Raw genomic sequence first — 18655 nt, 5'->3', positions numbered from 1 at the left:
GTTTTCTCTGCATTTACTTTCTATCAAATGTTTGCTGCTTCCTATTCTACCTCTGATTTAAAGGCAATCATTTAATTCCACATTATATATAATAAAGCAATATCATCAGCAAAGTCAAGGTCATGTAACTCTTTTCCGCTAACCTTCTGTTGCCTGCTTCATCACACAGCCTATTGCTAATGCATAGAGGTTGGTGATAATTCACAGCCTTGTCTTCCTCCAGTTGCAATACTGAACCACTTGCTCAGGGCTATATCTAATCTTACCGTGTATCTACTTCCATCATATAAGCTCCTTATTATGTCAATATTATGTCTTACAGTCAATAAAGTTGATTAAGATGAGTTTTTGCCAAGCAGTAGCTTTTCCAAGATCTATCGAAGAGTGAATATCTGTTCACAACATGATCTACTTGGATAGAACTCAGCCTGTTCTTCTCGTAATATTCCATACCACTGCCTTCTTCGTTCTATTCAACGTAAAGATAGCCAATACTTTGCCTGGGAGTGATAGTGGTACAATCTCTCTACAGCTCATACAGCTCATGCAGTAACATCACCCTTTCTTGGCAATTCCCTGATTATACCATTTTTTCAGCTTTGTGGCCTTGTTCTTTCATTCATAGTTCATTACAGTTTTATTAACTGGTGAATTAGAATTTCACTTCCCACCTTTAGTGCTTGAATTCTGTCAACCCCAGGAACTTTCCCCTGTTTGAGGCTTTTGATGGCTGGTTTAGTTTCATCAGATGATAGAGCTTTCTCTTCTCTTTCCTACTTAGCATTTGCATTTCTGGTCAGCTTAATAGGGAATGGAAATTTTTGTTCATTGTCTGGCTTGATCTTCATGTGTTTTCAACATCTATCCATGAGAGTCCCTGATGAACATCACCTATGATAGTCTGGTGCTTCTTGAGAGGACGTTCACTATTCAGTAGAGCTGCTTGAAGTGTCCCCTTTGTGCTGCTTCTTCTGCCTTTACAGCCTTTTCCTGAACCCAGGCATTTCTATCTTGCCTGGGTCTCTTCTTTATTTCTTTTGTCTTTTTATCTGAATCTTACATCTGCCTCCAAGACTTGCCTGTCTCTTGCACTGTTCCTTTTTTGCCGTCAGAGCTTTCTGCTCATCAATCATAGCCCATGTTCCAGATGTAACCCATGGATCTTTCTTCCACTATTTCCTTTGCTTTCTCAACTACCATCTTCCAGTTTGATGATCTGTCTTCCAGACGTTCATCAGCCTGGTCCCGTAAAACACCGGAATGGTTGCTGAGTACAGTCTGGAATCTATGTTTCTTTGTCCTTGAACTTCTCTATAGCTATAACACTCTTTTTGTCTGTCTTCATGATCATTTTGAGTTTACATTGAAACATGGCCACTAAAAGATAGTGATGTGAGCCAACATTGCTCCTCTGCTGACTCTGACATCACTCAAAGATGATGCTCATCTACACATCTACAACTAGAAATCTACATCTCTCTGTCTGACAGTCACATTGTCTGATGATCTCCTTGTAAGCTTGTGAATTCTCTTGTGCTAGAAGAGATAGCCTCATATCTTTGAGATGTTTGTGCCATAGAAATTTAAAAGCCGTTCACCATCATCAGTTTGGATGCCATCCACTGCTGTTCCTATGATTCTTCCCAACCAGTAGAGTCGTTGCTGGTTTGTGCATTGAAGTCACCTATCATCAACTTGATGTCATGGTTAGGCATGTCATCCAATATTTGCTGCACCTGCACATATAATGTGTCCTTTTCACTGTTACCTGATGCATTTGTTGGTGCATATACTTGGATTATTGTACACTTGACATATTTTGTTTGCTGCCTGACTACTATTATTCCGTTGTTCATTGGCTTCCAAGAGAGCAAGGTCTTTGCTATATTATCTAGCATAATTCCTACAATTTTTTCATGCATTCATCCTTGTGACTATAAGATTGTAGCACCATCCGACACCATCTTGCCACTCCCTGCTCATCTTGTCTCACTGACACCAAGTATGTTCAGATAGTATTATTTTATTTTTTTTATAACCTGTGCCAGCTTTCCCCTATTATACAAAGTATGTGCATTCCATATGCCTACTCTTGTTACAGATTTGATCATCAAGATTTGATGTCTTGAAATCTCAGTCTCCTTTTTAATTTCACTGAGATCTATCATACCTGGGTTTTGAGCTCCATCTGTATCTACTGTCCTCAAGTTTTGGTTTAACTGACCTATTTCTGTGGCAATAAGGTTTTACCTGAGTGGGTTGCAAATCCAACTGCAGAATCCTCCTTTTATCCGGCCTTGGGAAAGGCACTGTTGTTAATAGTGGTAGAGTTAATAAATCATTACCAGTAATAATGACTGAGAATCAAATGCTGCTCTCAAGTGCACCTGAGCACCCCACTCTCTTCAAATATGCTCTCAGTTACACCTGTGCAATCCCACTATCTTCAATGTGATTTCAAAGGTAGAGTTTGAACCTACTTGCTCTTGGGGCTTTGAGTCATTCAGGGGCATTCCCATTTGTTTTTTGGTAGGAGATATAGCACCAGTCAGTTATGCAAAATGGTGAGGTAACTACAGACCCCATCTGATAAACCTGCACTTATTTGTGTAACTCCTATGATGCCAGTGTAGTTCCTTCCGTAAGTAACACCACTCACGAAAGCACTGCACATTTGTATAAATGTGAAAAGAATTTTATGATTAGCAAAATACAGAAGTCTCTTGTTGTTAAGTTATAGCTTTTAAAAACTGTATTGTCAGGGAAAAACATTTTAACTGGTCTATAAGTTATTAAAAAGGTTGGGTGAAGTATTCTGACCTCAAGAACCAACAGGAGTCAAGATTTTGCCAGAAAGAACATTTGAAAACTGCAGGTGGCATTGGGTTATCTCATATAATCCTGCTGGTGTTTATAACCAAATTAAGATGCTGGAAGAATTTCTGATCCCCTAGATACTGAAGGAAAAATATAGGTTTTTTTCATTTTATACTAGTGCTTCTTAAAAAGTTTTGTAGTTACAAAACAAGTATATCATTTTAATTAACAGAAACATACTGTTTGCGTCATCTAGTTTGTCTCTTCTGTGAGGAAATAAAAGGTACCTTCACAGAAATCCAGAGGAGTAGTAGAGAAGTAGATCTAGAGGGTACTGTGAACTCTGATGGATATTAGTACTGTTTCTCATAAGAACTTAGTCATAATTCTTGTTCGTTTTATAGTTAATAATATTTTGGTTGACTGCAACAGTTTAATTTGAATGTTTTATACTCAGATTACTTGTATGTTGGTTGGGAGGTATTACATTGATGAAAACTGGATGCTTGGCAACCCTAGCTGTGCTGCCGCACTCCTTGGCTTGAAGTGATTTCCATTATATACAGGATTTACAGTTTGGTGCAGTGACTCTCAGCACCCTCACTATTAAAACTGTTCCAGCACCACTGTGAGGGAGACTGCTGATCTGAATCAGGACTGCGGGAGCAGTAAATTTCCGTGAAGTTAAAAGATACATGGTAATTTTGAGGACCAATCTTCCATTACTGGGGTACCGCCCCACAGGCAGGGCCGGCTTTAGGCCTATTCCACCAATTCCCCCAAATCGGGCCCCACGCCTAAGAGGGCCCCGCACCCAGTGAGAATCCCTTCCCTGGCTAGAGGCGCCTTTCTAATTTTTACTCACCTGGCAGTGCTCTGGGTCTTCGGTGGCACTTCGGCGGCGGGTCCTTCGCTTGCTCTGGGTCTTTGGCGGCACTTCGGCGGTGGGTCCTTCAGTGCCGCCGAAGACCTGGAGCGAGTGAAGGACCCACCGCCGAAGTGCCCCCGAAGACTCGGAGCACCGCCCGGTGAGTACAAGCCCCACGTGTTTTTTTACGTGTGTGTGTGTGTTTTTGTTTTAGTCAACCCTGCCGGGGCCCCGTCGAAACAGTTCGAATTGGGCCCCGCAATTCCTAAAGCCGGCACTGCCCACAGGGCCTGATCCTACATTCCTGGTGCTGCCCCCCTCAGCCAGCGCTCAGGGAAGAAGGCTGCGGGGTCCCTGCTGTCTCAGTCCACTGGTTCAAGCTGCTCAGTGTGCAGGCTTGTAGAAGTTACAGGAAAGTGGCTGCATCAGGATAAACCTGATCACGAAAGCTCATGCTAAAATAAATTTGTCAGTCTTTAAGGTGCCACAAGTACTCCTGTTCTTTTTGCTGATCATAACGAGCTCCCCTCTCTCAACGGGGCTGGAGGAGCGTTTGTCCTTTTGCATGGCAGGGGCTTCCAGCTACAGGAGAAGGCCCTGCACGGGAAGGAGAGGCCCCGGGACCACCAACCCTGCAGGCAGCTCCGCAACACCGGCCCCTCCGCCGAGCGTGCACCACTCGCCCAGGGACAATGCGCGCGCACCTGTCCCGAGCCCATCCTCTAGTCTGCGCAGAGGGGGAGGGGGAAGCTCGCACGCAGCCTTTCCAGGCGCCGCCGCCCGGCAGCAGCTGCCGCTCGCGCTCTGCAAAGGGCTGGGGCGGACAGGCGAGCCGGAGCGGAGCACTGCGGCAGCGGGGAGCCCCGCAGGCTTCCCTGCCTCTCTGGGTTTGGGGACCGGGCGCTTGCAGCCCGGCATGGAGCCCTGGAAGCAGTGCGCCCAGTGGCTGATCCACTGCAAGGTGCTGCCGCCCAACCACCGAGTGACCTGGCCCACGGCTCAGGTGTTCGACCTGGCGCAGACCCTCCGCGATGGGGTCCTGCTCTGCCAGCTGCTCAACAACCTGCGCGGCCAATCCATCAACCTGAAGGAAATCAACCTCAGGCCTCAGATGTCCCAGGTAAGGGCGCCGCTCCGCAAGGGCTCCTGCTGACCCCAGCTCGCATCCCCCATTAATCAGCTGCTTAATTTCTTTGTGCAAATGCGGAGATGCTCTAAGTAGCCTGCTCGTGTTTTGCTTTCACTTACCCGGTAGCATTTAACTCTGTAAAGTGTTGGAGGAGGGAATGCGCGCGAGGTGAAAGATGCTGTAGGGAGTTAAGCCCTAGTGTATGGAGGGGCACATGCCCACCCTCCATGTCCCCTACCGTAGTCACAGCACGTTTTATGAGACGTACTCAAGCTACTCTGTGTTTACAGTAGCTATTGTGAAGTAAGGAGGTATTGAAATGCCTTCTATTTTTTTAAAAAAAGCAACAAATAACCCTCCTAAAACCATACAAAACACAACCCCTCCCCAACATATTTCTATTTTGTTTTGTTGTCAAGTTCTGTCCCGATGAGTAGGTCAGCAATTTTAAAATGAACTGTGTCATGTAGAATGAAGAATCTAGAAATTTGAATTACCATTCTGTATAATTACAATAGCTAGGGGGAAAAAAACTCCCAAGAAGACTAACTTGACATAAATCTGCTGCAGCCCTCTGAAGGTTTCTGGGCATGTGATCTAATCACATGCTGGTGTTTTTAGTGTTTCCCCAACCATTCCTCAAAAGACAGGCAAAAAAATATAACAAAACCTGTGTGTGAGATTGTTAGGCATCTGATCTTCATGGAGATCAAAGTTAAAGCTCAGGGTGCCTCTCAGTCAGTGCTGTGTGCCTGTGTCTTGAATTACATGTTGTATTGGGGACCTCAGAACAGAGGGGCTCCTTCTCGATCTCAGAAGCTGTGATACCCTAAGTACATGATTTCAGTTTCGACTGTAAATTTCATGCTTTTTGTCAGATAAAATTGGACCTAATGTTACTTCTTTCACTCCCCTCCCCACTGGTGTTTTTGAATTTCCTTTTTGTTTATTTTTGAGAGGCCCCCATCCTATAAGGCACATGATGCAGATGGGGAGCTCCTTTGAAGTCACTGGGGTTTTGCACAGGTGTCTTTTCTCGTGGAACAATTTACAAAGATCAGGGGTCCAGTCACTGACCCTGCAAAAAAGCACATGCTTAATTTTAAGCATGTGAGTAGTCACATGGAGTTTAATATGCAGAAGGTTAATTAGATGGATAAGCTTTTGCAACTTCAAGGCCTTGTTTTGTATCCTTCTCCTTTTTGAGTTGTATGAATTATAGTGTTAATCCTTATTTATGGAGCGGTAATCACCATAGTTAAGCTACCTTCCCAGTATAAGCCTGATTTTTAGTACACTTTGCTTTTCCCTCTAATCTTCCTGAATCTTTACATCCTGCACCTCAACCCTGGTAGATTTTATCTGAGAAATTGATTTTTTAATTTTTAAACAATTAAAAACTGAGCAGTTATAAAGTTATGGTGTTTGGAACTGCAAATACTTGTCCTTCAGATCTGAAAAATTTCCTAATGATTTTTTTGTGTCTTGTCTCAAAAGGACTTAGAATTTCTGAAACTGGGCCTGACCCTGCAAATGAGTCTATTTGGGTGGACTCTGTGCTCCTGTGGAGACTCATGCAGAACTGGGGTTGCACTTTGTTGGCTTTGCTGAAGACAAGTTCCTCTTAGTCTTATAGGGGGCGATAAAGAGCACTGTTCAAACTAATAATACGAAAAATGTATGTAATACAAACAATTTATAATTAACTGACTTTTTGTTTCTGGTTTTGCTGGATTGACCTGGATAAACAGGTACATAGGGGCATGGATTGGAAGTGAGAGCATGGCAGGAATTGTGGTGAGTTAGGAGTCTGGGAAGAGATATGGAGAGCATGAAGAGTAAACAGAGGATGATGGTAGGTCTGAGGACTGAGAGGTACCTGGTGAGGTAGCATAATGCCATGTTTCCTGTTTTTGAAGGGAAGGGGTAGTGGTGAGGATGCGAGTCCATGGAGTGGTAGGCAGGATGGTGGCATTCATAAAGCAGAGAGCAGGGCTCCTCGAGGGCATGGAAGTTGCAAAGGACAGGGAAAGCACAGGGGATGTGCGCAGGGGACTGGAGGAGGCATGAGAGGGTTACAGGAACGACGTGGGGTGTAGTAGTAACTTGTTGTTTTGACCCTGGCATATATTTTTGCAATTTTAGGGTAGCAAGTTAAGGCTGGTTGATTAAGAGTGATGAAGGATTATATGTCTGTGGAGAATTGGTTGGATCTCTTCATTGTTAATTTCCAGACATTCTTGTGTTTTGTGTTTTAAAGAGAGGCTGAATTTTTGATATGAATATATATGTTAGGCCATACCTGAATCGTGAGTTAATTTGGAAACCCAGAGAAGACCTATTTGTTTAAGAAAAATTTGCTGGAACAGTATAAACACTCAAGGATTATATTATGCCTGCTATTTTTTTGGATAACTAGACACTTTGCTGCAACTATATTACAGTCATTAATGCCCGGGATTCTGGCTGTCAGTTGCCTGGGGCTGATGGTGGGAGCCCTGCACTGTCAGCACTGCCTGGCTGACAAAAAGAATGCCAGTCTTTAATATGGTGACGTAAAATATTAACATTATATTAAAATATTATGAGAAGAGATTCTGAGTACAAGTGATCTGCTTCTAATCTCACTTGATACGCACTAGTAACTTCACTGATGTGTACGGAAGTTAAGTAGATGTCTGCTGAAGCGAGAATAGACTTTAACATTTTGCAACAGAATACCAGAAGGACCTAATAATATATAACATTTTACTTTTTTTATTGAAGCTCATTTTAGATTAGTGGGAATGCAATATTACCACCCAGGCTTAGGAGCCTCTCTTATTTCATGTGTTATTAAAAATAGATGCCTGTACAATTAATGTAAATTGGACTATGCTCGCTTGACATATTTAGTCCACAACCACTGGTTGGTGTCAGTTATTTTCTTTCTTTTTATTATACCATTCTCATTTTGGCAAATGCATTTACTGCAAAATATTCTGTAAAAGCCAATAATGCATTATAAAAAAAAATCAAGAATAAATTGCAACCCGTCAAAATAAAAACTACACCAGCAGCGAATTAGATGCAAATGTTACGACAGACATTCTAAAATACTTATACTATTCAGATTTTGAAGATTTATATGACGTTGTACAGAAGAGGTGGTATTCTGTACCTTTTGTTAAATGACGTAGAGATGGTAGAGGACATGAATTTTAAGTGGAGCAAATTCAGACGAAATTCTCTTATAGCACACATTTAGTAACAGTATAAGCTAAGTAGGATTTGCTAGAGTGGAACAGAGCACTAGTTCATCTACTCTGGCATTCAGCTTCTGGCAGTGACAGTCTTTGGCCTGGTCTACACTAAGTGGGGGGGTCGAACTAAGGTACGCAAGTTCAGCTACGCAAATAGCGTAGCTGAACTCGAACTACCTTAGTTCGAAGTACTCACCCGTCCAGACGCCGCGGGATCGAAGTCTGCGGCTCCCCCATCGACTCCGCCACCGCCGTTCGCGGTGGTGGAGTTCCGGAGTCGAGGGGCGCGCGTTCGGAGTTCGATATATCGCGTCTAGATTAGACGCGATATATCGAACTCCAAGAAGTTGAACGCTAGCTGCCGACCCGGACGGTAAGTATAGACGTACCCTTTGAGGGAAGAATTCTCATTCTTCCTCCAAATCCTGGTTCTCCAACTCATGATACAGTATATGTATCCCTGTATGTAGAATGTGTGTGGATGATTCCTTGCTGATCCTTGTAGGTAATCTGTTTTGTGTCCTCATGCATAAGGTCTGGTTTTTATTACTTCCATCGCTTGCAAAACTATAAATAATTTACAGATCAACTGTTGGATATAGCTTCATATAATATTCACATTTCATTATTGATAAAAATAGCTAGTTGATTTTACTTCTGATCAATTAAAACGGTAGTAGTTTGATGCTTATTTTTAACAGACAAAAGCAAAATACCTTCCTGCATTCTTTTTCAAAGAGAGCTTTCTGGAGAAAGCTACAATGTGTAATGTATGTATGTGTTTAAAAAAGCAGGATCATTTGAGGATTATTCAGATTCATACCTATTTGGTGAATATTCTCTGTAAATATGAGCCTTCAAATATGATTTAAAATGTTACTTTGATTATTTATAATATATTCTTGAAATGAAACCTTGATATCTGTATATTATATATTTGTATAATGTCAGAGATGTAGTAAATGCTTCATAGACAGGTAAGAAGGCTGAGTCTGTGGCCCCAAAAACTTACAGTCCAAGGTCCTGATCTGGCAAGCAGCTTTGTGCAGATGAACACTTGCAACTGCTTCAAGCCCACTGACTTGAACCTGGCTCTTGCAGGTATAGGGGCTTGTCTTTGTGGATCAAAACCTATAAGAGCCAAATCTTGATCCCAGTAAAGATCTTGCTAATTTATGCTAGGTGCTAAGTGCCTCTGCAAAGTGAAGAGAAGCCTCTTCTCCCATTGATTTCCATGAAAGAAGTCAATCAGACCTTTGCAGGAGGCACTTTCCACATTAGAAAATCATCCCCTGAAAGTTTCAGAAATTATTATAACCTTGGATATGTTTAAAAATGTATTTAGGTCGGCAGTGCATAAATAGAAAATGAAGGGCCTAATCTTGTGAGTTGCTGAGCATTCTAAAAGGGTACTGAGCATCAACTCCCATTGTAGCTTAAGTGAGCTGAAGGTGCTTGGAACCTCTTGGGGAGATACTTTTATGATTGGGCTGTACATTTGCAGTGTTTTCAGAAATAGTTACACTTGTCAGTAGTCCAATAAATTCTCTGCATTATGTAATATCTGCATTGTAGGATCTCACAGTGCTTTGTAAACACTAGTTAATTCACCTGTTCCTGTGATGTAGCCAATGGTATGTTATCCCCATGGGCACAGAGAGGGAAAGTGCCAGTGGTAGACTGGGAATTAGAACTTGAGAGGTCCTGTCTCCCAGATGCATACACAGACCACTAGTGCATATTGCTTTGTAAGCCAAGATGCCCGTGGTAATATTTTGCCTGTATTGTTTGACCCTCATGTGGCTCTTTATGGTTATGCATGTGTCTTTTGTGGAGTCAAACTGGTATTTTCCTGTTCAGTTTTGTCAACTCTCATGGATTTGGTCCCTGCTGCAAGCAGAGTTATGATGATGTGAAGAATTCTGGTCATCAAACAATTTTTGGGAAACAAAACCGTAGAGCAAGACACTGGCCTCATAAAATGCCCTGTAGTCTAGTGAGAAGTGCATTAAACTGCAAGCCCAGATAGCATGAGTTCTACTCCCAGCTTTTCCTCTGACTGCTGTTGACATTTCTGTGTCCTTCACATCACTTATTGTGAACCAAGGTTTCATGCCTTGGGGGGTAGCTATCATTCACCAATTTCAGAGAGAAGGTAAGTGATAGCTTGCATTGCAGGCAGAGCTGGGAATAGACCCCAGGCCTCTAATATTACAGAGTCAAGTCTCCTCCATTTTGCCACATAATGCTTTCAGAGGAGCACAGCAAATTAGATCTTTCTGTAACCCACGTTAATACAGTGTGGCTCTGTGCCACCCTTTAGCAGCTAGACGACATATAGAGATTTATGACTTTGTTCCCATGGTAAGAGAACTTGTTCTTTAGATGAAATGGTAGAGACTCTGGTTTTTACATCCAAAGCTCCTGGGTTCAGTCCCCACAGATGACTCAAATAGGGTGTTGTTACGTTTGGCTATGATGTCTGTAACCACTAGACCATAATCCGCTGTTAGTGCAAGAAATAGAAACCAAGCATCCTGCTGCCCAAGCATTCCACTGTTGTGTCACAAACACGTGTGTGACCCACTGGCAAGGTGTGTGTGGTCTCTCCCTGTGTGGGCTGGGCTACATAGAAGATAGCAGCATGTTGTTCTCTACCACCCACCGCCTTACTCAAGTTACTCCTATAACTAAAGTGGAAGTTGTTTTGTGCTGTGGATCTGAAGGTTATGGATTCAAACCAGGGCCGGTGCAACCATTTAGGTGACCTAGGCGGTCGCACAGGGCTCTAGGATTTGGGGGGCGGCATTTTCTTCGGCAGCAACCACGGCGGCTGGATCTTTGGCCGCCCCGATCACCGCCGGCATTTAGGCGGAGGGAGCTGGAGCAGGGGAGTGCAGGGATGGCCACCTGCAGCAAGTAAGGGGGGGCGGCACGCAGGGGAACTCCCTGCCCCAGCCCACCTCTGCCCCGCCTCCTCCCCGAGCATGCCGTGGCTGCTTCACTTCTCCCACCTCCCAGGCTTGTGGCACCTAAGCTGATTGGTGTTGCAAGCCTGGGAGGCGGGAGAAGTGAAGCAGCGACGGCGTGCTCAGGGAGGAGGTGGAGCAGGGGTGAGCTGGGGTGGTGAGGTGCATTAGGGCGGAGGGTCGGGGATGGGGAGCTGCCACGAGGGGGCACCTCAGGGTGGAGCGGGGGAGCTGCTGCGGGGGGGGGGGGGCACCTCAGAGCGGGGGCTCGGGGACGGGGAGGGCGCAAGGTGGAAGTTTCGCCTAGGGCACGAAACATCCTTGCACCGGCCCTGATTCAAACACTGCCGATGACACATGTCGAGGTCAAAAAACACACGTATATGTACAAGTCAGTGTAAGGACCCCTGGAGTCATTGTTTTGATGGTTTTATATCGCAAAACATTGTATTTAGAAGCAAATTTGGTTATTGTGCAAATGTTTGTTTTACTGTTGCATTTTTATTATTTGTATTTGGTTACAGGGAGTTGTCCCTTTTAAGAATAGTGTTTGGCTGACTGACAGCAGCATGCGGGAGATTGTGTGTGTCTTGAGAGTGGAAGGCCCACTGTGATCAAGCTCTAAGAAGGCCAGAACTTGATTTAATAAACTTCTCTTTCCAGGAAGTCAGCCTCATTTTTGAAGGACTAACGGTAGTGCTTATGAGGGACTGGAAGTCTTAGGGCATTGCTAATGGGCTACAGAGCCTTTTGCCTGTAGGGCACCAGTGTGAATTGTGCCCAGCTCAGCAGGGATTAAAAGTTGTTCCCATCAATGGATATTTAATAGCCCCTATGTGAGAGGAGTCTGACAGGTCCCAGTTCCAGCTCCTATGTCACAAATTCACCACTATGCTTTGCACTAGAGTAGAAGCTCTTTGGGGCAGAGACTGTCCCTGCCATGTGTTTTCACGAAGACTAACAATGGGACCCGGTGAGGGTCCTGTAGCAGGGGCCAAAATCACATTACTCTAAGTTTGCAAGAATTGGCAACATCTGTTGTCATGCGCATACTGGGAGAGGGAGTTCAGAAGACAACAAAAACCACATTGAAGCTTTAAAAAGACTTTTTTTTTGCCCATATGTATTTTTGGATTTGACTCATGCATTTTGAGCTTTGATGTTGGTAATAGTGCATACTTCGTGTGGTGTTGCACAGAACAAACAAAGCTGTCCCATTACAAGCATGCTCCTCATTGTAAAGCAGCGCTGAGCCTTCCTAGCAGCCAGAAAGGGGGCTAAGAAAGGGACTGTGTTAGTTTAATTATGGAAACCATTGATTGTATGATGCCTTAACATTGTGTTGCAAAAGTTTTCGCGAGATGTCGCATCAATACATGATGACCTTGAGTCATGAGGATTGCACAACACAAGATAATGTCGGAGTGTTGCATTGTAACTTTGTGGTAATTCCGTTTCATGACAAACTGCTTCCCCAGGGCTGGATTACACTGGTGTAAATAATAAAAATAGAAATGACCCATAACTGAAAGTTCTAATCATAATGTTTAATCTTAATTGTAACAGATATTCGAGAAATTGTCATCAGAAATATGGGCCTTAAAACAAATTAGCTGTGCTGACCTGCATTAGACTATCTTTTTGCAACTTCTTTATCTGTGGCACTTGGTAAATTTTATTTTGAAATAGTTTTTGCAAGGAGTTCTGTTAACTTGTGAGAAATTGCTAAACAGGAAAGCGGCAAGTGATGTGCTGTTGGCATCGGAGTTCACTAACGGGGATGTTTATATAAATTATTTATTTAAAATAACCATTTCCTGTAATCATTCTTAAAACAATAAAATAAATTACGGTTTATTTTGTCTAAGTTTTATAAATTTTTACCCCTTATTTTGAAGGGAGTAGTTTTTTCATATGATCACCTAATAATATGGAAGCACATTATTGTTGTCATTCTGACTCTGGGTTATCTTTGGGTGTAGAAATTAAGATTTAATGACAAACTCCTTCATGCTTGGGTGGCAATATGTCTGCCAAACTCCCTGTGCAAAGTGATGTGACTGTATCCCTTAAATCTTAGGAGGGGACCAAAGGATCTGAATTTTGAAAAAATATAAAATAATTTATAGTAGTTCTTGCTAATGTCCCCAGGAGCCAAGATTGTCTCAGCATTTTTATTCTAATCTCTTTTAAAATTTGATTTATCAAGGATTTTGAGCTGTGACGGAGAGTCTTACAAGATTGGGACTTGGCATACTAGTTATCAGCTCAGGAGAACAATTTTTTTTTTTTTTGTTAACAGGAGAAATCCTGTTTGATGAACTAATTGGGGATTTAGGAATTTATAAAATCAAAAAGTTCATAAAATTTAACTTATCAGAATTACAGTATTTATAGTGCATACATTAATTTATTACTCATCCAATGACAGTGTACATAACTAACGGTAACTAATGTATACTGTGATGTTTCTTTGTTTGATAGAATTGCTTCTCTTCCCTGCTGCCAAATGGATCAGTCTTTTAAAAAGTGAACTGCTACTTGAATATTGGCTGAAGGATTGAAGTCACATTCAGTGGCAGAAAAATGACTTTGGCAGCAGAAAAATGATTCAGATAACTGGTTGTTCATAAGATTGATGCTCATAAAATCGGGGTTCTATTGTGTTTTGCACTTGGGTTATTGAGTTATGAGAATGCTAAAAGGGTTATGTTTAGGTGTTAAAGATGCTTTTTTCTCTAACTATAAAAACATTTTGTTTAGCTAAAGTTGGGAAATGATTTACTGTTTGATATGAGGTGAGAGGAATAACATGAGAGAGAAACAACAACATGAATTAATTAATTTGTAATGTCTGTTGTTGAGCACAAGCAACAATATATGAGGGATAAGGTGTTTGTAATTCAGATAACAGGCTGTCCCATTAAACATGGCCAATTAAACAAGTGAATATTTTGATTTGTTTTAGCCTCTGATCCTGCAAACATTTATGCACTTGTTTAATTTTATTTACATGCTTAGTCTCATTGAGTCCAAGTTAAATACGTGCATAAGTATTTGCAGAATTGGGGCCTTCATGAAATAAATTATGTAAATAAAAAAAATAGAGATTTCCTTGTAAAGAAAATGTAGCTGTAACCTGATCAATTTTGCTCAAAAAAAAAAATACTCAGGAAGAGTAATAATCTGGCTCTTGGTTTGTAACTTTCTGACAAAGTGACCAATTGCACTTATTATTCTAAGAAAGTATCAGAGGGGTAGCCGTGTTAGTCTGGATCTGTAAAAGCAGCAAAGCGTCCTGTGGCACCTTATAGACTAACAGACGTTTTGGAGCATGAGCTTTCGTGGGTGACATGCATCCGACGAAGTGGGTATTCACCCATGAAAGCTCATGCTCCAAAACTTCTGTTAGTCTATAAGGTGCCACAGGACTCTTTGCTGCTTATTCTAAGAAAGTGAAGGAAATAAAAATGGTCATCAGATCAGTTTCCAAATATCCTTTACTTGATTCCCTTGAAGAGAAAAAGGAATATGCACTCGTAACATTTTTTAGGATTATATTTACATGTTAACCACTTAATAAGTACTTAATGTAGCAGGGTTGTGTTGCAAAGCTCATCTCAGGTACTGCCCTATGCACCATGTTTAAAGTGCTGCATGTTCTATAGAATATCAGCACTAAATACAGGGCGGCCAAGAGGGGTGAGGTGAGGGGGCAAGTGGGGCAATTTGCCCTGAGTCCTGCGAGCCCATGCCTGGCGGCGGTCCAGGTCTTCGGCAGCATTTTGGTGGCAGGTGGCCCTTCAGTCGCTCCGGGTCTTCGGCATTTCGGCGGTGGGGGGCCCTTCAGTGCTGCCGAAGATGCGGAGTGACTGAAGGGCCCCCCGCTGCCAAAATGCCACTGAAGACCCGGACCGCCGCCGGGTGAGTACAAGCGCCGCAGCTCCCCGACTTTGCCCCAGGTCCCCTGAATCCTCTGGGCGGCCCTGACTAAGTATGCTGCCACTGGTCTCTCACAGAAGCTATAGTGGGTATCAGCAGCAAAGAGTTAAATTAAACATCCAAATAGGCTTGAGGAAATGTTCAGTTGGGGTGGCCTATGTTGTTTTCTGCTAGGTATACAGGAGAAACTGAGTTATCACCTGCTCTTGAGCTGATAGAGGGTGGGAGTGCTGTGGTGACAGCAGGCAGAGCAAATCCTTGTGAAAAGGAAAGAGTGAAAAAAGATGGTGGGGGAAGGAGAAGAGATGTAGCAGAAGTGGGAGGCAAGCAGTCAGAAGAAAAGAATGTGAACTAGAGAGGGAATAGGCAGGAAAAGAAGGGAGACAGATCAGAAGGGGCATCAGAAAGCAAGTGAGAGATTGGAAAGAAAAAAGGAAAATCATTTTTCATGCTAAGGAAAATCCATAGAGCCAGATCTTGGATGTTCCGTGTTACTCTTTATGCAGTGATGGTGGCACGTCAAGAAAGCTTATGCTCAAATAAATTTGTTAGTCTCTAAGGTGCCACAAGTACTCCTGTTCTTTTTGTGGACTAACATGGCTGCGACTCTGAAACCCGCTATAACCTGCTGACTGTATTCTAGGAGGTTAATTACCAGGGCGGTAGTATTTGACACCAGGAAAATCTACAGCTATATTGTCTGTGGATTTAAACATCAGAAGAATAAAGGATCTCAGTTTTCTGGCTCCAACCTTTTCCTTTTACTGAAGGTCAAATTAAAAAACTGGCAAAGAGGAACTTATGGGAGTAAAGAACCAAATGTGAAGGTAAAGACAGTAAGGTGACTGGTAGATGAGAAGGAAATATGTGGGTATTGGAAGGGGAAAGAAGGAGAAAAAGAGGGGTGTTTATGAAATATGGAACGTTGTCAGGTGATGTCAGCACCAGCTTGGTGGTAGGGTCAGAGTGAGTGGTAATGCTGGGAGATGATTAGGGGACCTGGTAATTATAAATTAAATTCCTGGAAACTGACAGAGCTTCATAATTGAGAGTAGGCTTGACTTGCAAGGGAATGAGGAGGGGAGGAATTAGCTAGGGAGTGTCAGACAGATAATACATTGGTGAGAGAGAGAAGAAGATTAGGTACATAATTTGAGAGCAAAAGGATAAAATGAAGATGGAGGAGAAAATTGTGAGAGGGACAGAAAAAGAAAAAAGGAGTTGGAAAGGTGATGATGTTACCTGCCAGTATCATTTTTGTGTTGAAGTTATGTGGACCACCAAGGAATTCAGGGCAGCCAGGTATCTTATACTGTGGAAAAGGCCACCTAGAACGCTTTCTGATCTGCACTGCTGTGATGTGCCAGGAAATGGGGAGGCAGCTTGAGATGGGGGCGGGGGGAGGGAGTGTGCACTGCAGCCCTTCAAAAGAGCAGGGAAGTTTTTCTCTTGTCTCATGTTTAGATGACTCTGAATACTGAGATAGTTAGTTATTTTATTAGAGCACCAGCACTTGTCTCTTATTAAGATCTTTGGTTCACTGTGAGGATAAAAAATAGCAACCGGTCAATTCCCTTTGAAGTCCTACCTTTACACTAGCGTTAAAATTTCCTTATCGATTCTGTGCAGATTTACCTTAAATGTACACAACTTACTTGTGTTTGTTCTATGGAACCTAATTACAGTGCTTGTTTCTGTAGCATTCCTATTCACATTCATTTCAATACATTACCAGACTTGGTGACATAAAGAAAACATGACTGTATATCTGCATACTTTGGTTTTTCTTATGGTGGCAAATTGGCTCTATTTTCTATGCATCCTGGTTGTATTAGGTATCATCTGCACTTAACTGGTTTGCCCCCTTTTTGCTTCAGTTTGATAGGACAAGTGCCAAAACTTAGAGTTGTGAAATACTATTTTGTTTTCCTCCTATGATTTCTTAGAAATATGTATAATAGTTCCTAAACGAGGGGTCGGCAACCTTCCAGCAGTGGTGTGCCGAGTCTTCATTTATTCACTCTAATTTAGGGTTTCGCGTGCCAGTAATACATTTTAACGTTTTTAGAAGGTCTCTTTCTATAAGTCTATAATATATAACTAAACTATTGTTGTATGTAAAGTAAATAAGGTTTTAATAACTAAATTAAAATGCAGAGCCCCCCCCGGACTAGTGGCCAGGACCCGGGCAGTGTGAGTGCCACTAAAAATCATCTCGCGTGCCGCCTTCAGCACACGTGCCATAGGTTGCCTACCCCTGTTCTAAACTGATAACTTAATAGCAAAAGTATGTCTTCTTATTTTAAGGAAAAAGATATTCTGTCCTATGTAACTGAACACTGTTGAGCCTGACTCAACTTGTAGTTTGGTGGGAATATATATTTTAGAAAACATTCAGTCAAATACCACATTTATTAAGAACAATAACAACAGTCTTGGTAACCTTGCATAGTCAAAAGAATAGTCACAGAATAATTGTTTGTTTGCATATTCAAAAGTTGGTCCCCTTTGCAGGATTGGGGTCTAAGACTCCATCTATGAGGAGTCCCATTGAAATACCCTGCGTGAGCATAAGGGTTTGTGCTAGCATACAGTTTGGAACAATCAACAGGATATTAATACAAAGATTCTAAATTCTTAAGCCATAGAGTTTTCTGCACCTGTGAATTTCAATTGTTCTGCATTATGACTTAAACTTGGTTTCTTCCTCTTATGATTTTATCTGCAAACGTTACTTTTATTTGATCATAGCTTTTCTATTGCCCTCTGAACCTAAATACTAATCCTGATTTCACATTTGGCTATTTCAGTGTTCTTGTCATCACATTGGTGTTTTTGCTATTACAGCTTATTAATGACAATGGAATTCACTAATGATCCTTATTTAAATATACCTTGCTGATACCTATTGCTCCACATTAGCACCACTGAGAATAGCATTCCAGTATTGTCTTACTCTTATTATAATGTACTAATAACAGCTTCCTCACACCCTGTACTGTAGGAGAAAAAACTTGCATCCCTTTCTGATTCCTTGCCTTCTCTCCCATGATAATGATCGGTTTCAGAGTAGCAGCCGTGTTAGTCTGTATCCTCAAAAAGAACAGGAGTACTTGTGGCACCTTAGAGACTAACAAATTTATTTGAGCATAAGCTTTCATGGGCTACAGCCCACTTCTTCGGATGCATATGCATCCATAGAATGGAACATATATTGAGGAGATACATAGATATACATATATACACATAGAGAGAGCATGAAAAGGTGGGCTCTCTGTATGTGTATATATATCTCCTCAATATATGTTCCATTCTATGCATCCGAAGAAGTGGGCTGTAGCCCACGAAAGCTTATGCTCAAATAAATTTGTTAGTCTCCAAAGTGCCACAAGTACTTCTGTTCTTTTTTATGATAATGATCGTGATTTTTATTTATAAAATATATCCTAATACTTTAAGTAGCATTTGGGGCCAGATTGTTAGCTGATGTAAATTTGGGTTGCTCTGTTGAAGTTAGAGGAACCATAATGATTTACATAAGCTGAAGTTCTGGACCATGACGTCTCTTGACTAGCCTTTCTCTGAATTTCTTTTAAGTACGTGGTGTATTTCTGTAGAGTTTTTGAAAGTGGCAGACTGATCAAATTGTCTAGAGCTTAGGCAGATGTTTTGAAAGCTGCTTCATGCT

General features: G+C 42.1%; 1 protein-coding gene across 1 annotated transcript in view; it reads left to right on the top strand.

Moving 5' to 3' along the window:
* Positions 1-4601: 4601 nt before the first annotated feature.
* VAV3 (vav guanine nucleotide exchange factor 3) overlaps positions 4602-18655 on the top strand; it is a 235071-nt gene continuing 221017 nt past the window's right edge. The window contains exon 1 of the mRNA XM_045028140.1: positions 4602-4805. Within this exon, the coding sequence (XP_044884075.1) occupies positions 4602-4805 (204 nt within the window). The remainder of the gene's footprint in view (positions 4806-18655) is intronic.

Source organism: Mauremys mutica, chromosome 8, assembly GCF_020497125.1.
Source record: "Mauremys mutica isolate MM-2020 ecotype Southern chromosome 8, ASM2049712v1, whole genome shotgun sequence".
Lineage (NCBI taxonomy): Eukaryota > Metazoa > Chordata > Testudines > Geoemydidae > Mauremys > Mauremys mutica.
The sequence above is the reverse complement of the archived record's forward strand: the minus strand, read 5'-3'. Positions and strand labels throughout refer to the sequence as shown.